Here is a 17,727-nt window from a genome sequence, read left to right as displayed (position 1 = left end):
TTCGGCAGTCCCTACCACGGCACCTGTATCCCCCCCAACCTTAAGAATACCAGGCAACGTTCTCTATCAAGAACGTTCGAGCCAGCGCCCATGTCGCATCTCGTGATTCGCCCGAAAATCCCAATCTTTACTAGACATGCAAGGTGGGCCGCCCTTGGCACCAACAGGCTCTTCCAGGCACACTTCATCCACGCAACAAGGGCAAGACGACTCACCGGCGCCGAGAGAGCGCGCGTGAAAGCGTACCTCGATGCGGAGCACAAAGCCATGGCCGAGATCACCGAATACGACCCCGACCGCATCAGAGAAGCGCGTGCGGCAGTCATGCAAGCCCACCCCATCGACGCGGCCCTTCGCGAGGCATATTCCGCGGAGCTTCTCAAGAATATGGCCGACCCATTGGACCCCATGGATAAGGCCCTCAATTGCCCGTTCCTCAAGCCCGACGCGCCTTGGGGATTGGTTGTGTACCGCGTTTCGTATGGCGATGATGCTGCGTGGGAGCATATCCTTGCCCAGATCAACGAGAATCTAAAAGAATCTCTTGAGGGCAACGACAGGCAGGATTTGCTTGCGCGACACCAGTTGGTGGTGATGAATAACCGCTTGCAGTTTGATGGTGCAACCACCGATCAGGTCCGCAAGCATTTTAGCAAGTGGGTGGTGGATGAGCTGAGGCGCAATTGGCAGGATCAACCTATTCCGGATGATCAAGTCGCCAAACTTGGGGCTGACGATGGGATGATATATTCCGCAGGTACGCGATACAACTTCTGCTTGTTGGTCGACAATGTGTGCCTGGAGTCGCTTGCCAAGATGCCCAGTCCCGTAGTGAAGCTAGTCGAGAAGCGCTGGGTGCCCGATGTGCAAGATCTAGGTAAAGAGGAAGGAGAAGGGGACAATTCTGGCTGGGAAGGGGGAGTGACAAACAACGAGTTTGAGGATGTGGGCTGGATGTATATGTATGTCCACGACTACGTGGACATTCAGAACTACTTGCACGGAGACAATTGGACCGACAACTACGTGCGGCCACCTCTCATGCGTTTTGAGAGCAAGTTTGAAACAGCACCAGGATTTTGGCGAAGGGATGGGAAGTCTTCCGACCGGCAATGATTGTCGGTGCGATCGGTGGAGCTGTCGATGGTTATAGAACTACGGAGGCGACAGAGTAATAAGTTAACCAAAGTCGATACAAAAGTATGACTTTGAATCTGGTCATCCATCCATCTTGTAGGCCATCTCGGCCAAGCAGGCGGAGAGACAGAGTTGAGTTCCAATTGGTCCCACATCATGCATATCTGACGGACTACTAATAAGCAGCAACCAAACCAGCAACTTCCAGGAGGAGCCTTGCACGCAAGGAGTCACTCCCGCCTTTGTCGTGGCAAGCACACTTTTTATTACAATTCTCGATTCTTTTTCAAAAAGACCGTGTCCAAGTTTTATTTATTTCGAGAAAAAAAAGCGATGACGTACGATGCATACGTAATGATGATGCTGGCACTTGTCCTGTGCTCTCCCCACTCCTGAAGCTCGCTACAGGGAAGCCAGCGAGTACCCTTTTATCAGATTCCTTCCATCCTACCTCGCAATATCCCCCCGAGTCTTTCCCCCGATACTGTCACTTAGCCTTTCAAGCCCGCAAGAAACAACAGATATCCATCCACTCTCATCGTAGAAACACGCTCAAACCACTCCATCATGTACATTCAAGTTCCCAGCATTCAAAGCGTACTCACCGCAGGCCTAGCCCTGACTGGCACGCTAACCAAACGTAAGCCTGATCTCTGTCCTCCTTTCTGATTAGTATATGCTTCTCGCCTCCAAATTCAATGAACTACTCGATCGCCCTTGCTGATCGCAAAAAACCCCCTCTTCTCAGCTTCCACGGTTGCTGAAGGCAAGGTCATGGACTACGCTGTCGAGAAATGCCACGACGATGATGGCAACACACGCTGCTCCAAGCCGTTCCTAGTCACGAAATCTACGTGCTACAAGATCGAGTGGAGCACCGAGGGCGCGCTCACGCATACTACAGCCGAGGTGCGCGACGCCGGGTCCGACGAGCTGGTGTACTACCGCGATACCGATGGGGAATGGACTCCAAAGAAGGGCGAGGTGAGCCATGATTATGGATAGGTGATATGAAGGTGTGCTAATGTGGGACGTAGCTGGTGTATTTGGACTTTAAGCCCAAAGTCGTGGGGACAGGGAATGATACTATCGAGTATAAGGTCCTGACCTGTGAATAAGAGGTTGGGTTTAGGCCTTGGGGACTTTGTTACATTAATAAGAGGTCTAGAAATATAGGCTTAATGTAGACAGCTTCAAAACAAACTAAACCTTTTTTCTTAGACTCTAATTATTATGTAGGACTAGAAGAATCACAAGGGGGCTGAAGTGTTCCTACAGGGTACAGTTCGTTGCTGATACCCGCAGGACCCTTCTATTTTCAATGATGGATCCTCAACTTACCTAACCAGTCCAGTAGAAATTACTCGTAGGCTTCATCTCTGTATCGTGGACTGTAGAACATTGCTTATGCCATTCGGGTTGAATAAAATTCATCAACTGGGGCTATGGACCAGCACATCATTATTGGATCACCAAGCAACTAAAAGAAAGATAGAGAAACTTACCATCGAATCAGCCCAAACTCACCTGAGCCTCAGTTGGGATTTAGTCGCGAGGTTATCTGGGTAAACTAGACTCACCTTCGCAGAGCGAGAGAGGGAGTCAACTGAAAGCGTCGTAAAAGCCGGGTTTCTCCCTTAATCTTTTTATCAACCCTCTTTTCGGGCCATCGGAGCATAGGTTGATAGGTCAGGGGTACTCTTGAGTCACAACACACAACAATTACCATCATCGCAATCGTCAACGTTGCTGGGTTGTCCGTGAATTCTGGATATTAATCACGTGCAGTCATCAAATTACCGCAGGCTTGTCTGCATCTGGACTCGTCGCCGTCGGCCTCATGGTCAATAGATCGGCCCAATGCCCTGATGCAGCCGTTTCCCCCGGATCTATGCATGCTGTAATTATTTTGTTCAGTTACCTTGTCAGTTTTGGCTCAGAGCGGGGGGTTCATTCGGAGTCACCTCTGATTGGTTGAGATGAACGACCAGGCGGATCTCGAACACAGGATGATTCGAGATCCCATCGATCGTCCCAGCTCGGCCAGTTAGCGTGGCCGACCTTATTTCTCCAAATGGAGCAACTCCGGAGGCTGAGCCTGTGTTCATGCAATTTTTTCAGTTTTTGCAGATCTGGGTGGCGCGTCCGTTCCAGAAGTCTCAGAATCGCACCCCTGTCGTTTGACGGCGGACGATCAAACGACCAACGGGGATGACCTATTCGGGAAGGGTGGAGTGGCGTCGAATGGGGTGCAGCACCAGGCCCATCGCCAGAAATCAGCCTACTGCAAATACATGCGTAGAATTGAACTTGAAGCTGCCTTGGGTCATTTCCCAGGCTACGAAGGGGACCTCTCCTGTCAGACTGTCAGACTTTCGTCGCAGGAAACTGGTCGAGACCACGAGTACGACGTCTCAGCCGCCTGATCCAATGGCATGTTAGGCTAACGGTCCGTAACGGGCCGCCAGCATCAGGCCTGTCGTTGCCACCCCCAAGCTCGAAACATGTTCATGACAGGGGGCTCATGCCCTGCGACGGGAATTGCTTCGCACCTGAGATGGCAGGGGCATTAGCCCAAGAAGAGATGATCGCCTGCGGGCGAGGCAGATCATCTGATGTTTTTGACATGTGCTTGCCCTCAGCCGTCCGAGTCCGTACAAATAGGAACACCATCTCCCCGGGACCGGTATTTGGGATCTGCTTCTCAGAACATCACAGACGGCATTTAACTTACTTCGTCGATCATTGAGCATCAGAGGACCAGGCGTCTCAAGCCGGCATAATCTTGTTTCTTTTCGTTTCTCTTCTTGCAGATCGAAACATTCCTTTCGCATCACCAAACACTCGTTTTCTACACCCAAGCTCGATCACCATCACAACCGCCAACATGGTCTGCCTCTCAACCATCTCAGCCTCCCTAGCCCGTAAGTCTCCCCCAATAACCCCCCCAACATCCACCCCAGCTAACTCTCCACAGTCGCCATAACCGTCCTCGCCCTCCCCTCCCCCCTGACCGCAGACCCCGCCGGCGCGAAGAACGTCGGCAACGGACAGGGCGTCCAGTTCATCACGGGCGCGTGCCTCTCCGACGCGGATTGCGCCTCGGGCTGCTGCGCCGGCTTCAGCGGCGGGGGCATCTGCTCCGGCCCCGCTGTTTCCTTCGCGCAGGGAAAGCAGGGGTGCGGGTTCGGCGGGTCCGGTTCGGGTTCGGGTTCGGGTTCTGGCTCCGGCTCCGGCTCCGGCTCCGGCTTCGGCTCCGGCTCCAGCTCGGGCCAGGGGACAGTCAACGAGGGGACAGTTGGAGCGGGTGCGGGCGCGGGAGCGGGAGCGGGCGCGGGCACCGTCAATCTGAATCTGGCGGGGTCGCAGAACGTCGGCAAGGGGGATGGGTCGCAGTTCATCACGGGCCAGTGCTTTAGCAATGCGGACTGCGCGTCCACGTGTTGTAATAAGGCCACGGGCTTGTGTAACGCCATTGGTGCCATTGGCATTGAGAACTGCGGTTTCGTGGCTGGGGCTTGAGGGCTTGAGGGCTTGAGGGGGGTGGGGTTTTGTGCCGGTTTTTTCTTTTCTTTGTCGGTCCTTCTTCTCAATGTTTCTTCTGTTCTCATCTACGGCTGGCCGGCTGGTATAATAAGATGCATCGTATTAGGGCGGGCATGAGGGTCAGTACCGGTGATTATTCTTGCTGGGCATGGACTGTTCTGTTTCTTCGGGGGACTCTGGTGTAAATTTGGTGTGGCCTGATTCAAAAGAGCTAATAACCTTTACCTTGGTATCCAAGCTCCCGTCGTGCGATTTGCGCGAGTAATTGAATGTTGTCAATTGGGAGGAGTGGTGAGCCTTAAAGTACATGAGTGAGGGCATTCGGACTGTAGATTAAATGCCCTGCATGGTGAATTGACTGGCTGATTAGCTGTGGCGCAGCCTGGATCCGAGTATCGGTGCGACCTGGCAGCCTGGCTATACTTAGGCAGCAGGTAGACCGTCCCCCCAGCCTTGATGGGGTTGAATAGTCCACCGTCGTCCAGCACGCACTTTCGTGGGGAACCACTTTGCACTTTTCCCCTTGGTCTATTTCTACCACTGAATTTTCCTACTCAAGATTCGTCCATCTAGATTGATTGTTCTTTGGTCTTATCCCTCCTGATCTCCTCCTTTACTACCGCCGACCACCCTCCTTGGATCACGATGGAGGAGAGCTTGGCAAGCACTCCGCCCGCGCCCCGGTATACCGGGATGCGATATTTGGATATGGACACGGCAGATATCATGTCGATTATGATCAACTATTCATACAATGGAGCATGGTACTGTGTCCTCGTTGGCGCTCAAGAAGCTCGACCAGGCTATGAACTGGATCAATCTATCGAAGGGAAGATCTTAATCGAGCTTAGCGACCTGTCTTGGGGCGAAGAAAGCGAGGAGAAAGACAGAAAGATCACCCAACTTCAGTCAGATCTTGCAAGGCTCGCTGGGGATGCCTGCCTCTTGCTCATGAAAACACTGACACCACTTCCTGTCCCAGAGGAGCAAACCTTCCAGGATCATTTGTATCCGGAGATCCACACGCTGCAGGTCTTCACCGAAGGTGGCAAACTCGTCTCCCACAAGCTGGATGGCTATGACTTGCCCGAAAGACACCCTCCTATCCCCGAGTCTAGGCTTCAAGAGATTGGTCTCGACGATACCATCCCGGTTCTCAAGCCGTCAGAGATTATGTTAGGCACACGCCTCCAGGGCCTTGTCTGGAAAGTGAACGTCAACGGAGAAGATATGATCTGCAAGATAACGTTTGACATATTCGAAGACGCAATCGGCCGGGAGCTCGAAACGTACCAGAAGATTAGGAATGCAGATCTTGGGAACGACCTGAAGGTTCCCCAGCTGAAAGGTAAGCATCTGACATCCCGACTGGAAACATTTCCCAAGACTAACACCACTATGTTTCTGTCCCAGGAATCATTCAATCCCACACCGGCGTGGTCGGGGTTCTCCTCGGCTACATCCCGCACAAGCACCACAACCTGCGCCTGCTGCTGCAGGATGTTGGGGACGGCACCCTCCCGGAGACAGAGGCCACGGCGTCGATGAAGCGGAAGTGGGCTGGGCAGATCAAGCAGTCGCTTGCGCATCTGCATAAGCTGGGGATTCTGTGGGGGGACATCAAGACGGACAATGTTCTGATTGACGATAATGGCGACGCTTATCTTGTTGACTTTGGCGGGGGGAACACCGTGGGCTGGGTTGACCATGATAAGTATGACACTGTGGAAGGGGACTTGCAGGGGCTGCAGAAGATGCTAGTGGCGCTTGGGGAGGAGTGATTTGAGATTCTATGTTTGGATAGCCCTGCTTCTGATAATAAGAGTGCGAATTCTCTCTGTGACGCCGTGTAATCCTTCCAAGGCCAGGTCTATTGAAGCAAAAGTTGGCCCTGCCGAGGAGACCTCAGTCACATCACAAATTGCTGCTCAGCCCCCTACAATACCGTTCGCCTGGCCACATAACTATGCCCACCCCCTTTCCAACCTCAATACACTGCAAAGTATTCCATCCCAAGAATTCGAACAGTTTCCATGACCTTTCCCATGACCTATCTTCCACCCGCCCACGTCTCCTCCTGATAGTCCCAGCTATTCAAGCAACAAATTCCCACACTCCAAATACCCACCCCCCTCGCAGTCATGATCGCCAAAGAACAAGCACAGTCCCACAACACCAACACCGCCGGATAGATGTGCAGCGGCAAAAACACCGCCGGGCTGAGCGCCGCAACGGCCACGAACACCACCTCGACGACGGAGAGCATGGCGGACAAGGGAGCGGCAGTCTGCGTCGGCAAGTCGAGGACGTGTTGAGATGCGAGGACGGCGACAACGGCGAAGAGCTGTAGAACCACCCGGGCTAGGACGAGGACTATTATGGTCACTGCTGCAAATATTCTCCTCCGCAAGGGAGTGCTTGCCGATGGTGTCTTGGTGTCGGCGGCTTGGGACGACATCGTTGGTGGGGATTTTTGGAAGGTTATGACGGAGGGATGCCTCTGGAAGAATCCTTGGTGTCTGAGATGGCAGGTGGGGTTGGGATGACAAGCTGTGGCAAGGGGGAAGCTTCCATGTTGTAGGTTGACATTATATAGAGGGTATCCGGTCTGCAACAGCGCAGGGCAGGCTCGCTCATCTGGATAACAATGGAAGACTACATAATGTTAGCTTGAGCCATTAGTGCGTGGGCGATCGTTTCTTCTTTACCAGGTGAAGCAGGGCGTTCCATTCACGGCTTTGTTAGACACTCGCCGCCATTCACCCTTCAGCTCTGTCACCCAGATCCCGGCCAACTTCTGCCAACTAGAGATCTGCCATACAAAGAATGATACGGAAGCAAAGACGACTAGAAGTGTGAATAATGACATCTGACAAAATTGAAGTTGGTGGATGGTAAATGGAAGATAATCATATGCGTGAGACTCAAACATGGCGCTGTGTGATGATATGATGAATGGACATTCAGGTAAAAAGAACAAACGCCTTCACCTCATCCCTTTATGCTTGCCTTCCTAACTTCGTCTGGTTCTTGGCTATGAACCCTGAGATGCTGCGTAGATCACCCAAATCCTCCCCACTACAGTTGAGCCCCTTGCTGATTAGCTCACGTTGGGTGTCAGACGCCCCCTCCAACCATCGAGCCCAATGCCAGCGTACGGCCCCGAGTCAGCGGCAGCCGGTGCGTGCCCAAGGACTGCAGCTCGGGGATCGCGCTCAAGTTTCCAAAGTCCATACCTACCCACCACCATCTCCTCCTCCTCCTCCGCACCCACCCCCTCCGCACCCACCACCGCCACCACCTCCGTGACCTCCACCTCCATCGCCGCTGCTGCCGCATGCCCCACTGCCGTTACCACACGCACCGGTATCACGAGCACCACTAACACCACCACATCCCTAACAGAACCAAACGTTAGCGACCATCAACCAGAAAGGTGGGAGCCTAGAGGAGCAAATCCATACCCCAGCACCCCCACACGCCCCAGCAGCAACCCCGCCACCACAGCTCCCCGCCGCACACGCAGCCCACGCCCCAGCCCCGCACCCAGCCACGTACCCCGGCGGCCAGGCGTAGTACATACCCGGCGCCAGCCACAGCGGATACATGTAGGGCCCGTACGCGGCGTACGGGTACCCCCAGTGGTGGTAGTACTCGTCGCGGGGCGGCAGCCGGCGGCCCTTTTTGTCGGCGCGGCGGCGCGCGCGCGCGTACGCCTCGTCCAGGCGCCGGCGGTGGGCGGCGCGCATCTGGGCTTGGACTTGCACGCGGAGGCTGCTGTTGTTGCCGCCGGCGCGCATCGGTGCCGCCGCCGTTGGGTGGTCCGGGGCCTTGACGGCGTTGTGGGCGGAGATATGGGCGGATCGGTCGGGGGGGCAGAGGGATGCTGCGCCGGAGTTGTGGAAGGACTCGGCGACTGGGCGGCGTTGGAGGGGTGTTAGTTGGGCAGAAGAAGGGGAGTGGATAGATACAGAGGAGTTTCGGAGGAATTAACTGACCTTTTTCGTGTTTCGAGATGCCGAGGACTTTGCCGAGTGGGGATATGTGCGTTGTACGGATTGCTTGAGCCAACTTGTGAGCCCGCGTCTCGAGAAATGGTCTCGATAAGGGGTTGCTTACCCTCGCAATACCAGCAAGTGCATTCGCTGTACACCTCACCATAGGTCTCCTGGTACACCTTGCTGGTCCATTCGAAGCTGGTGCTCAGCGCAGACTCCTCTATCTTATCGTCGTGATCGATGAGTTTGGACGTCCTCATAATGCTGTACACGTAATAGGAGCTGGGGCTCAATTGGTGCGTGTGCCATGCCAAGTCCACGTCGAGGGTCGGCACGGCAACCTTGGTGGGATGGGCCGCCATGATGCCAAAGAATCGATGGTATTTGGCAAGCAACCGCGCCATTGTATTACTTGCCGAGGGGCTGTGGAGCCAATCGATCGTGATCATCTTCTCGATGAAGCTGCCTTGTCGAATGACGGCGCCACAGAGGTCGAGTGCGAACGGGGAGAAGTTCTCCCAGTAACAGCGCATCATCTTCCGGACGGAGAGGCGGGCAGCCGGGTCGAGTCTGTACCGCCTGACGGCCATATTCACTCCAGTCAGGCCGTCGATTGTACGGATTGCCGCGTTGGAGGCCAGGACCTGCTCGATCATGTCGCGGACAGTGGCCATTGTTGGATGCGGGGTCATGCCCGGCTTGATCAAGTCGATAATCTGGATGCGCAGGACGTGCTGAAGCATCCTGTTGGGGAATGTTCGCGGGAACATGCGATTTGCACCGAGGTGCCAGCCCGGAACGGTCTCAGGCATCCCCGAGCTGGGCTCCAGGATGGTCCCCGGCATGGGCCGCTGTCTGGCCAGGAGGGCTTCGGTGTCTTTGCAAAATCTGGAGACGGAGAGCAGTTCTTTGTCAATGAAGACGGCGCACGCTGGGCATGTGAAGAGCAAGCTGCCGTCACCGTAGCCATTGCCGAGGATCCCCGGCAGCTGCTCTCCGCTATAGTTCTCGTCAACACCGCACGTGGTCCAGGGTATCGATACCAGTGTCTTGCACGCCGGGCAATTCAGCGATTTGAAAAAAGGATCATCGATGCTGTCCCACGAGTGACCTGTGCGGCCCACCCAGGCCGCCTTGCAGTCGTCCGAGACCTTGTAGACGAAATCGATATTGATGCTGCTGTTGATCAGACGCCACGGCATCCCGGAGGTCCAGAGCTGCCTCAAGCCTCGCCGCATACAGTCTTCAAAGAATGAGCGGGGGTTGAGCATATGCGCATGCCAGACCATCAAGACGTCTAATTGAGGGTCAGAGATTGCAGATTAGCAGCTAACCCATCCCGACGCTCGTCAGGGGGCCAGTAGTGAGCGTACCAAGGGGTGGGAGCATGGTGTCGTTCCACATCTCAAAGCTCCCAGGCTTGTCGGCGAACCCGGTGTATTTGGGCGAGAATGGTGTCACCATGTCATGCTGCAACAAGGCACCACTGCTGGGCAAGGAATCCCACCAAGCTTCGTATCGATCGACAGCTCTTGCGACGAACAGCGCCCATCGTTTCTCGCGCAACTTGCTCAGAATCGCGAGCCTCCCGTCGTTGGCATTCTTGACATTCTTGGCGGCATCGGCAGTGTCCGAGCCTTCGGGCGCAGGGCCATCGGCACGAGTGTCCCAGATACCCCAGATGCCATCCGTGTAACCAATCTCTTCCTTCATGGTCTGGATGGCAAAGAGCAGCTTCAGGTGTGCAAGGCACGTGTCAACATCGGGATCTTGGGGTGTGGCTGGCAATTTGAGATTCTCAAATGCAGCTGTCAGGCTGACCCCTTCCCCTCCCTCCCCCTCCTCCTCTTCCAAAGTCAGTGTCTGGTCATCGCGAACAGACTGGTCATTCGCAGAGGCACCATATGATGGTGGAGCAGCAGCACGCGTAGTGGTCGAGGACGAAGCTTTGGCCAGTTTACCTTTCTTGAAGAGGGAAGACATGTTTGCGTCGACAGTCTCCCAGTCTCCCCTGGCCTAGCCGCAGTTCATTCGCAGGACGTCGATCTCTCACGACGCCTGCTTGCGGGGTGCATCCTAGGTAGTCTTTAAATAGGACCGCGTCGTCTCCGCCAAGCTGGGAGGGAGGCTTCCGTCGTCTGGGAAGCTGTGGGTGGTCCGTGCGCATAACCCACCTGGCTAAGCCTCTCCGAGACTCGACTGGAATAGGTTACACATGAGTATCCAGCCTAAAAGCAGGAGGATTGCATGAGCTGACACTTGGCTTAGCACCGCCAAGGAAGGCTTAGTTAGGCCTGCAGCAAATCTGAGAACCCGAACTTGGAGCTATTGCGGCGATACCGGAATGCTAAACTGCGCCTCCCGCTCGACATACACAGCCGTGCCCGACACCGACACCAACGCGAATCCCATGACCTCGCTCTCCCCAAAGCTCATCCCTATGATGGCGTTGCCGCCCCGAGTGATGCAGTCCATCGTCATGCGCTCCGTCGCCTGGGCCCGCGCATCGTACAACATGTGCGTCAGGGTGTTTGCCTCGAGTCCCGTCCCGGCGACTTTCAGGAACGACTTGCTGTCCTTGCGCGCGATCGTGGCCATGCCGTAGACGGTGCCGATGAGCTTCACCGTGTGGTAGCCGGGTAGGTAGGGAGTGGTCGAGGTCGGAACCGAGGCTACTCGGCTGTGTGGCTCGTCTTCTCCGTAGACTGCTCCCGGAATTTGTGGTTGCGAGCCAGGCGTGTAGGCAGAGCGTGGGCGACTGAGAGAGACGGGAACTATGTTGGTTGAAGGGATCGAGAGCATGGAACGGCGATTAGACAACATTTTGAATGGTAGCCAGTACAGCAGCTCAACAGACTTGGGTAGGTAGGTAGGTAGGTAGGTAGGTAAATATTCGGAAAGCCCAAGTTGCTCAGACGCAGTGGAGATGCATGGAGACAGAAGTCGGGGAAAGGGAAGAGGAAAGAGGAAGAAGGAATAAGCGAGCTGAAGTGGGATATCACTTTGATATATGTACGCATGTATAGATCGCCAGGTGAGGGCTATGATAGGCACCGCATTACTACTGCGCGATCATGACGTTGGAAAGTGACACCTCAACGGGTCGAACTGTCGTCTCAGGAATGCCAAGACCCCAGAACGAACATTTGTCGCGGCTCGAGTTGCTTGCAGAAGCCCCTTAAAACATGTTGCGCAACACCACCTCGCCTTGGCAGTTCAACTCACTCTTGGCAAAGAAGCTTCAATGTTTATGCACTTGAAAAATGCCGCAGAGCAGAGCGTTGACAGGAGCTGATTTTCGATGCAGTGCAGATAAATATAGCCCTCTCTCCCCCTGGTAAAACACGCCTTTGGGAGGCCGCCATCGCCAGCACCGATACCAACCTATACGACACGATACTGGCGATCTCTAAACACGCATAGAATCCAGCTCTGCCAATCTTAATCCGCCGATCGCATAGGATCGGCAATCTTGAGGCTCCCACCTGCATTGGGGAGTTTCCACGTCGGGTAGCTCACTGTGGCTTGGCTGGTTCATCAACAGCAGCATCTCCCGTCAGGAATCCGCTCTAAAGGGCATCTAAACACAGACTGCCGAGTTCCTAAACCGCATAATACAGGACAAAGAGGCTTATGATGAACAACTGTTGAAGATGATAATAACCAAGCCGACCTCTGCTCTTAAGTTGCCTTCCTCCTTTGCAGGACCCTTTTAAACACATTCTTCCCCCTAAACCTCATCCAGGTAGCAAAGTACACAACCGCATAGTTGAAGATGATAAACCCAATGAATATTCCAAAGTCACGCCAGATGTGGCTGTAGAAGACGCTGAACGTCGCCCCGAACTGGTCCCCCGTGGCGTACTGGCACAACTCGCAGACTCCACCCGCCCCGGTCTGCACATACCCCCCGGCCCGCGCGACGTAGGGCCCGGCATACCGGTCGCACGTCTGGCCCGGCGGGGACCGGAAGCGGGCGAACTCGCTCTGGCTACACTTAACCGGCTGGTCGTGGATGGAGGCGGCGAGCAGGGCCTCGAGCAGGTAGTGGAAGGGGGTGAGCCAGTACATCCAGGAGCGCCAGAAGGTGGGCAGCTGCTGGGCAGGGACGACGACGCCGCAGAAGCTGACGACGAAGATGAAGAAGACGGGCACGAGCAGCGAGGCCAGGAGCTTGTTGGGGGCGAAGGCGGCGATGGCCTGGCCGAAGCTGACGTAGTACAGCTCGAAGAGGATGATCATCATGAAGGCGAAGCCCGACGTGAAGCTCGCGGCCCGCCAGCCAAAGACCCCCCACCACCAGCAGTTGAAGTAGATGCCGCCGGCGACGATGGCGTAGGGGATCTCGGCGATGACGGCGCCCGTCGTCCAGGCCGCCCAGCTGTAGACCTTTGCGTTGTTCTCGCGCCACTGGAAGACCTGGCGCGAGTCGAGGAAGACGGGCTGCAGCTGCTGGATCAGCGGCGGGCTGATGGTCAGCGTCATGAAGATGGAGAAGAGCCGGTTCTGGTAGTCGATGGACGTGCGCCCCACGTGGAAGAAGGTGAAGCAGTTGAACAGGCCCGTCAGCACGTGCAGCATCATCTTGCCGAACACGTAGTTGGGCCGCCGCCAGTACCCCACCAGCGACCGCCGCACCACCGCCCGCGTCTGCGCCCCCAGCGGCATCGCGTACTCGCGGTCGTCCGAGAGGCTCGGCGGCGGCTCGGCGGTTCGGCGCTGCGAGATCATGTCCTCCATCTCCCGCGACCGGTCCTTCCTCTCTGGTGACTGCATCCACACGTCGCCCCAGTCTTGCCCATGGTAGTCGGGGTCTCCCGCGCCGATGGAATCCAGCATGTACTCGGCCGGGTTGGCGGTGGGCGGGCATTTGGGCGCCCCGTTGGACTCGAAATACTGGATCAGCTCCTTGCTGTCATGGCCGAGAGGCCCGTGGTAGACGACACGGCCGCCGGACTTGAGGAGAAGAAGCTCGTCGAAATATTCAAACAGCACCGCCGACGGCTGGTGGATGGTGCACAGCACCGCCTGGCCCGCATCGGCAAGCTTGCGCAGGAATCGGACAATATTGAAGGCGGCTCCGGAGTCAAGACCTGAGGTTGGCTCGTCGAGGAACATCAGCAGCTCCGGCTTGGACGCCAGCTCCACGCCAATGGTCAGCCGTTTGCGCTGCTCCTGGTTCAGTCCCTCGCCGACTTTGCCAATGGTGGCACCGGCTATGCCGCGCATCTCGAGCAGGTCGATTATGGTCTCGCAGTAGTCCATCTTCTCCTGAAGCGGCACTTCGCGGGGCTGCCGAAGCTGGGCCGAGAACTGGAGAGCCTCGCGAACGGTGGCTGTAGGCTCGTGGATATCCATCTGCTCGGCAAAGCCTGTGGCTCGCTGGAACGATCTCGGCAAGGGCCGGCCGTCGACTAGGAACTCGCCCGTCACAGTCCCGAAGTTGAGGCGCTGGGCTAGAGCATTTAGTAGCGTCGTCTTGCCGGCACCTTTAGTCATGTTAGCAACGACAGACACTGCTTGTCGAGGTTCCAAACCATTCCATCTCAAGGGTGATTACCTACCTGAGGCCCCCATAAGTGCCGTCAGCTTCCCTGGCCGCACGTAACCCTGGACATCCTGCAGCAGCTGCTTATGCCCTTTCTCGAAAGGGATGGCGTAGTTCACGTCGCGGAAGGTAAAAACGGTCTCGTTCTTCGCAACCTCCTTCGCAGCATCTCCATTGCCGTTCTCACTCGTCTCCCCACCGTCGGCCACCGCCGGCGTCACCTGTCCAGACTCCTCATCGACGCTCTTCTTCTCCCCCTTCCTCTCCCGCCCACCCGTGGCAATCGAGGCCTCGACCGTCTTGGGCACCTGGCCGCGTTTAAACACGGTGGTGGAGCCGCTCCCCATATTGGGCTTCATCATCTCCATGCCCAGCGCCGTCAGGAAGACGAAGAACAAGAAGAAGGCCCAGAGGAAGCCAAAGTTGCGCCACAGGTGAGCCCGCGTGTACGAGAAAGACGACTTGATGTACGCCGAGCCCTGGACGGAGGTGTCGCCCAGCGTCGCCCCGGCGAGGGTGCAGCCCTGGAACTGCGGCTGGGTGCCGGGCCCCGAGGGGACCAGGTACGGCGGCACGCACAGCAGGTCGAGGCCGGCAAACTCGTTGGATATGAGGCACTCGAAGCCGTACTGGATCCAGTTGATCCAGCGCAGCCAGCTGAACCAGGGGTGCATGGAGCCCGGCGGGATGAGGTAGCCCGTGTACACGACCACGATTTGCACCGCCACGCCGGTGAAGCGCGTCGCCGTGTCGAGGGTCGTGCACCAGGCCGAGATGGCGCGGAAGAAGGCGTACGTCACCATGGTGACGAGCCAGAGGATCAGCGTGGCGATGAAGAACTGCGACGCCGTGCGCGACAGGTGCGCCATGAAGTAGATGATGATGTTAAACAGCACCACCTGCATGAAGACGAGCGGCACGTCGACGACGGTCTGCGCGATGGCGAACGCCGCTGGCCGGTAGAAGGAGAAGGACTTGTGCTTGAGCAGGATGGGCTTCGACTCGAAGGCCGCCGTCTGCTCCGCCAGCGCCAGCAGCGCGTTGAAGAGCAGCAGGAAGAAGAGCGTGCCGCCCCGCGGGAACGCGCCCGCGGCCGTGCTGGGCAGGTTGAAGAAGAGGCTGCCGACGATGAGGCCCTGGAACAGCACGCCGCCCCATTTGCCGAACAGCGACGCCCTGTCACCGGCCAGGACGTGGAACTGCCGCCGCGTGCACGCGATGACCTGCTTGTGGAAGGGGATCTCGTAGTTCTTCTGCTGCGACTTCTTCGACTTGTTCTGCTGCCGCTGCCGGCGCTGCTCGGCCTGCTGTCGCACCTCGGCCGCGAAGTCGTCCATGTCCCGCAGGTTCAGCCGGTAGGCGTCGCTCCCGCGGTACGCCTCGTCGAACTCGCCCGCCGTCCGCGGGATGCGGTCCTCCCACCCGGACCGGATGCTGCGCTCGTGCTCGTCCGTGACCGAGGTCAGGAAGTCGGCCGTCGTCCACCGCTCGGGGCAGTCGAAGCCCAGATCGAGGAAGTACTGCTTCGCCTTCTCGGCGGGGCCAAAGTACAGGCACCGGCCGTGGTCGATTAGTAGGACCTTGTCCACCATCTCGTACAGCGTCTCGCCGGCCTGGTACAGCGACACGGCGGTGGACGTCTTGGCCATGTTGGTCATGGCGCGGATTGACCGGAGGTACTCGACCGCTGTGCTGGCGTCGAGGCCGCGGCTCGAGTTGTCCCACCCCTGCACCGACGCGCGCGTGATCATGGCCTCGGCGATGCTCACCCGCTTCCGCTCGCCGCCCGAGACGCCCCGGACGAACTCGTTGCCGACCTTTGTGCCGAGGGTGTGCTCTATCCAGAACAGCTTGGTGACGACCCTCAGAAACTCCCTGACGTAGTCGCGGCGGCTCTCGCCCTCGAGTCTCGATTCCTTCCCCGGGGTCCTCGTCTGGAGCGCAAACGTCAAGGTCCTCCGCACCGACAGGGTGGCGTAGTGCAGGTCATCCTCGGGGTTGTAGATGACCTCTCCGCGGAAGTCCCTAGCCACCGTCTTCGCATCCGTACCGCCGTACGTCACCTCCCCCTCGACGGCCTCGAACCCAGCCCGCTGGTTACAAAACGCCTTGAGGAAGGTACTGCACCCGGCGCCGGGCCGCCCGAGCACCAGAAGCAGCTCCCCGGGCCGCACACAGCCATCCAGGTGGCTGATGAGCTCGCGGACGGGCGGTTTCGCGACGGCGGCCCGGGGACCCATGGTCGCCATCCGGTGGAGCAAGCGCGGCAGGCCGAGGAAGAAGTCGCCGACGGTCGGCTGCAGGCTCGCACCCAGGCCGACGCCGCGGACGGTCAGGTCGCGGAAGACGACCCCGCGGTGCCGCGTCTTCTCCTCCTCGCTCTGCTCTCGCCGCGCCGTGCCGAATATCCGCGACATGAGCCGGTCGATCTCCTGCTGCTCCCCGGCGTCGTCCGAGCCACCGTCGCTGGTGGCGTTGGTGCGGCGTCGGGACAGAACGCGTAGGAGGTCGTCTTCGTTGCGGAAGGACGCTGATTGCTGCGTCGCCTCGTTTTGCTTCTGGTCATTGCCGGTGGCTGCTGTCTTCAACGGTTCATAGCGAGTGTCGCCGGGATGAGATGTCGTCGTCTTATCGTAAGGAGCCGAATCTGGCCTCTTGGCATCGGTCCCGCCATCGGCTGTAGTTGAGATGCTGCTGGACGAGTAATTCGCTTCCCCCGAGAGGGCAGAGGCTCCGGAGTGTGGTTCATAAGTGCTTGTCCCCTGCTCAGATAAAGCTGAGTGCGTCTCTGAGAAGCCCCCTGGGACATCTAGATCCCGTAGAGTCGGTTTCTCGTCGTCCATGGTCACCTGAAGTCTTGAATATGGGCTACATAAGGAGCTTAATTAAACTCGAGCCAAAGAGAATAAGTCGCGATGAAAGTCTTGGCTATTTGTCCGGACACTGCATTGCTTGATATTATCAGATCGCCGGTTAGGTATCTAATTATGACGACAGGGGATCCTACTCCCGTCGCTTTAGTCAGATCGGCCCTCGGGCTCTTTCTAAACCGCGATTTATGGCCGTCCGGTTGTCTGATGCGAATCAATCCTCCAGCCCTACCGAGGTGTTGTCGTCATAGATATGTCAGCTTAGGCTGAGCTCACCCCAGTCAACCCTTCAACCCAATCCATCTGGGCCGAGAGTCTCCAACCCCATGGGACCAGCACCTTTCCCAATACGAAGGTTGGTTCGTAAATATAACTCTGATCGATACCCTGGAAAGCAAATTGTCTCGTATCAATGTTTGGGTTATAGCTTCGAAACAATGTCTCACAGTTTAACATAGGTACCTAAGCAAGAGTGGATTCTCTGCTAACACCCCGCATTTTCTATAATTAAATACCAATATGGGGTATTCGCCGTCTATCAACGCCTAATTCTCTACAAGTGGTTAGGGTGAAGACATTATTTGAAGGGCCCCCGGGGTATCCGGGTATCATCTCCTAGAAAAGAGCC

At 56.9% G+C, this 17,727-nt stretch overlaps 7 protein-coding genes across 7 annotated transcripts; 4 read left to right on the top strand and 3 right to left on the bottom strand.

Moving 5' to 3' along the window:
- The first annotated feature begins 16 nt into the window (after positions 1–16).
- QBC33DRAFT_550320 (uncharacterized protein) lies at positions 17–1,536 on the top strand. Its single transcript, XM_060429069.1, has one exon. The coding sequence runs from the start codon at positions 91–93 to the stop codon at positions 1,114–1,116; it is 1,026 nt and encodes a 341-aa protein (XP_060279300.1). The 5' UTR covers positions 17–90; the 3' UTR covers positions 1,117–1,536.
- On the top strand, positions 1,537–2,534 carry QBC33DRAFT_623107 (uncharacterized protein). Its single transcript, XM_060432877.1, has 3 exons — positions 1,537–1,777; positions 1,886–2,121; positions 2,175–2,534. The coding sequence occupies exons 1-3, from the start codon at positions 1,705–1,707 to the stop codon at positions 2,253–2,255; spliced, it is 390 nt and encodes a 129-aa protein (XP_060279299.1). The 5' UTR covers positions 1,537–1,704; the 3' UTR covers positions 2,256–2,534.
- A 1,201-nt stretch (positions 2,535–3,735) lies between these two features.
- Positions 3,736–5,043, top strand: QBC33DRAFT_248834 (uncharacterized protein). Its single transcript, XM_060422985.1, has 2 exons — positions 3,736–4,061; positions 4,115–5,043. The coding sequence occupies exons 1-2, from the start codon at positions 4,025–4,027 to the stop codon at positions 4,657–4,659; spliced, it is 582 nt and encodes a 193-aa protein (XP_060279298.1). The 5' UTR covers positions 3,736–4,024; the 3' UTR covers positions 4,660–5,043.
- Positions 5,044–5,162: 119 nt separating this feature from the next.
- QBC33DRAFT_573601 (uncharacterized protein) lies at positions 5,163–6,470 on the top strand. Its single transcript, XM_060430709.1, has 2 exons — positions 5,163–6,031; positions 6,097–6,470. Exons 1-2 carry the CDS (start codon positions 5,329–5,331, stop codon positions 6,462–6,464), a joined length of 1,071 nt encoding a protein of 356 aa, XP_060279297.1. The 5' UTR covers positions 5,163–5,328; the 3' UTR covers positions 6,465–6,470.
- A 1,060-nt stretch (positions 6,471–7,530) lies between these two features.
- On the bottom strand, positions 7,531–10,824 carry QBC33DRAFT_598914 (uncharacterized protein). Its single transcript, XM_060432011.1, has 6 exons — positions 10,055–10,824; positions 8,803–9,978; positions 8,682–8,744; positions 8,148–8,599; positions 8,066–8,081; positions 7,531–7,999 (listed from the first exon to the last, which is right to left on the bottom strand). Exons 1-6 carry the CDS (start codon positions 10,662–10,664, stop codon positions 7,920–7,922), a joined length of 2,397 nt encoding a protein of 798 aa, XP_060279296.1. The 5' UTR covers positions 10,665–10,824; the 3' UTR covers positions 7,531–7,919.
- QBC33DRAFT_248704 (uncharacterized protein) lies at positions 10,807–11,785 on the bottom strand. Its single transcript, XM_060422984.1, has 2 exons — positions 10,939–11,785; positions 10,807–10,880 (listed from the first exon to the last, which is right to left on the bottom strand). The coding sequence occupies exon 1, from the start codon at positions 11,502–11,504 to the stop codon at positions 11,007–11,009; it is 498 nt and encodes a 165-aa protein (XP_060279295.1). The 5' UTR covers positions 11,505–11,785; the 3' UTR covers positions 10,807–10,880; positions 10,939–11,006.
- Positions 11,786–12,267: 482 nt separating this feature from the next.
- On the bottom strand, positions 12,268–17,284 carry QBC33DRAFT_248702 (ATP-binding protein multidrug cassette transport). The gene is made up of 2 exons (XM_060422983.1): positions 14,246–17,284; positions 12,268–14,170 (listed from the first exon to the last, which is right to left on the bottom strand). Exons 1-2 carry the CDS (start codon positions 17,070–17,072, stop codon positions 12,363–12,365), a joined length of 4,635 nt encoding a protein of 1,544 aa, XP_060279294.1. The 5' UTR covers positions 17,073–17,284; the 3' UTR covers positions 12,268–12,362.
- Positions 17,285–17,727: the final 443 nt, after the last annotated feature.

The sequence above is a fragment of the Phialemonium atrogriseum genome, assembly GCF_030411735.1.
Source record: "Phialemonium atrogriseum strain 8032-3 unplaced genomic scaffold QBC33scaffold_34, whole genome shotgun sequence".
NCBI classification, from domain to species: Eukaryota; Fungi; Ascomycota; class Sordariomycetes; order Cephalothecales; family Cephalothecaceae; genus Phialemonium; species Phialemonium atrogriseum.
This window is presented reverse-complemented; position numbering and strand designations above follow the sequence as displayed.

Coding starts and splice junctions, on each gene's coding strand:
- QBC33DRAFT_550320 (XM_060429069.1), top strand. CDS start 91: ATGTCGCATCTCGTGATTCGCCCGAAAATCCCAATCTTTACTAGACAT.
- QBC33DRAFT_623107 (XM_060432877.1), top strand. CDS start 1,705: ATGTACATTCAAGTTCCCAGCATTCAAAGCGTACTCACCGCAGGCCTA. Junction 1,778..1,885: donor GACTGGCACGCTAACCAAAC/GTAAGCCTGATC, acceptor CCCTCTTCTCAG/CTTCCACGGTTGCTGAAGGC. Junction 2,122..2,174: donor GGACTCCAAAGAAGGGCGAG/GTGAGCCATGAT, acceptor TGTGGGACGTAG/CTGGTGTATTTGGACTTTAA.
- QBC33DRAFT_248834 (XM_060422985.1), top strand. CDS start 4,025: ATGGTCTGCCTCTCAACCATCTCAGCCTCCCTAGCCC. Junction 4,062..4,114: donor CATCTCAGCCTCCCTAGCCC/GTAAGTCTCCCC, acceptor AACTCTCCACAG/TCGCCATAACCGTCCTCGCC.
- QBC33DRAFT_573601 (XM_060430709.1), top strand. CDS start 5,329: ATGGAGGAGAGCTTGGCAAGCACTCCGCCCGCGCCCCGGTATACCGGG. Junction 6,032..6,096: donor GAAGGTTCCCCAGCTGAAAG/GTAAGCATCTGA, acceptor TTTCTGTCCCAG/GAATCATTCAATCCCACACC.
- QBC33DRAFT_598914 (XM_060432011.1), bottom strand. CDS start 10,664: ATGTCTTCCCTCTTCAAGAAAGGTAAACTGGCCAAAGCTTCGTCCTCG. Junction 9,979..10,054: donor CACCATGCTCCCACCCCTTG/GTACGCTCACTA, acceptor ACCCTCAATTAG/ACGTCTTGATGGTCTGGCAT. Junction 8,600..8,681: donor CATCTCGAAACACGAAAAAG/GTCAGTTAATTC, acceptor AACGCCGCCCAG/TCGCCGAGTCCTTCCACAAC.
- QBC33DRAFT_248704 (XM_060422984.1), bottom strand. CDS start 11,504: ATGTTGTCTAATCGCCGTTCCATGCTCTCGATCCCTTCAACCAACATA.
- QBC33DRAFT_248702 (XM_060422983.1), bottom strand. CDS start 17,072: ATGGACGACGAGAAACCGACTCTACGGGATCTAGATGTCCCAGGGGGC. Junction 14,171..14,245: donor GGCACTTATGGGGGCCTCAG/GTAGGTAATCAC, acceptor ACATGACTAAAG/GTGCCGGCAAGACGACGCTA.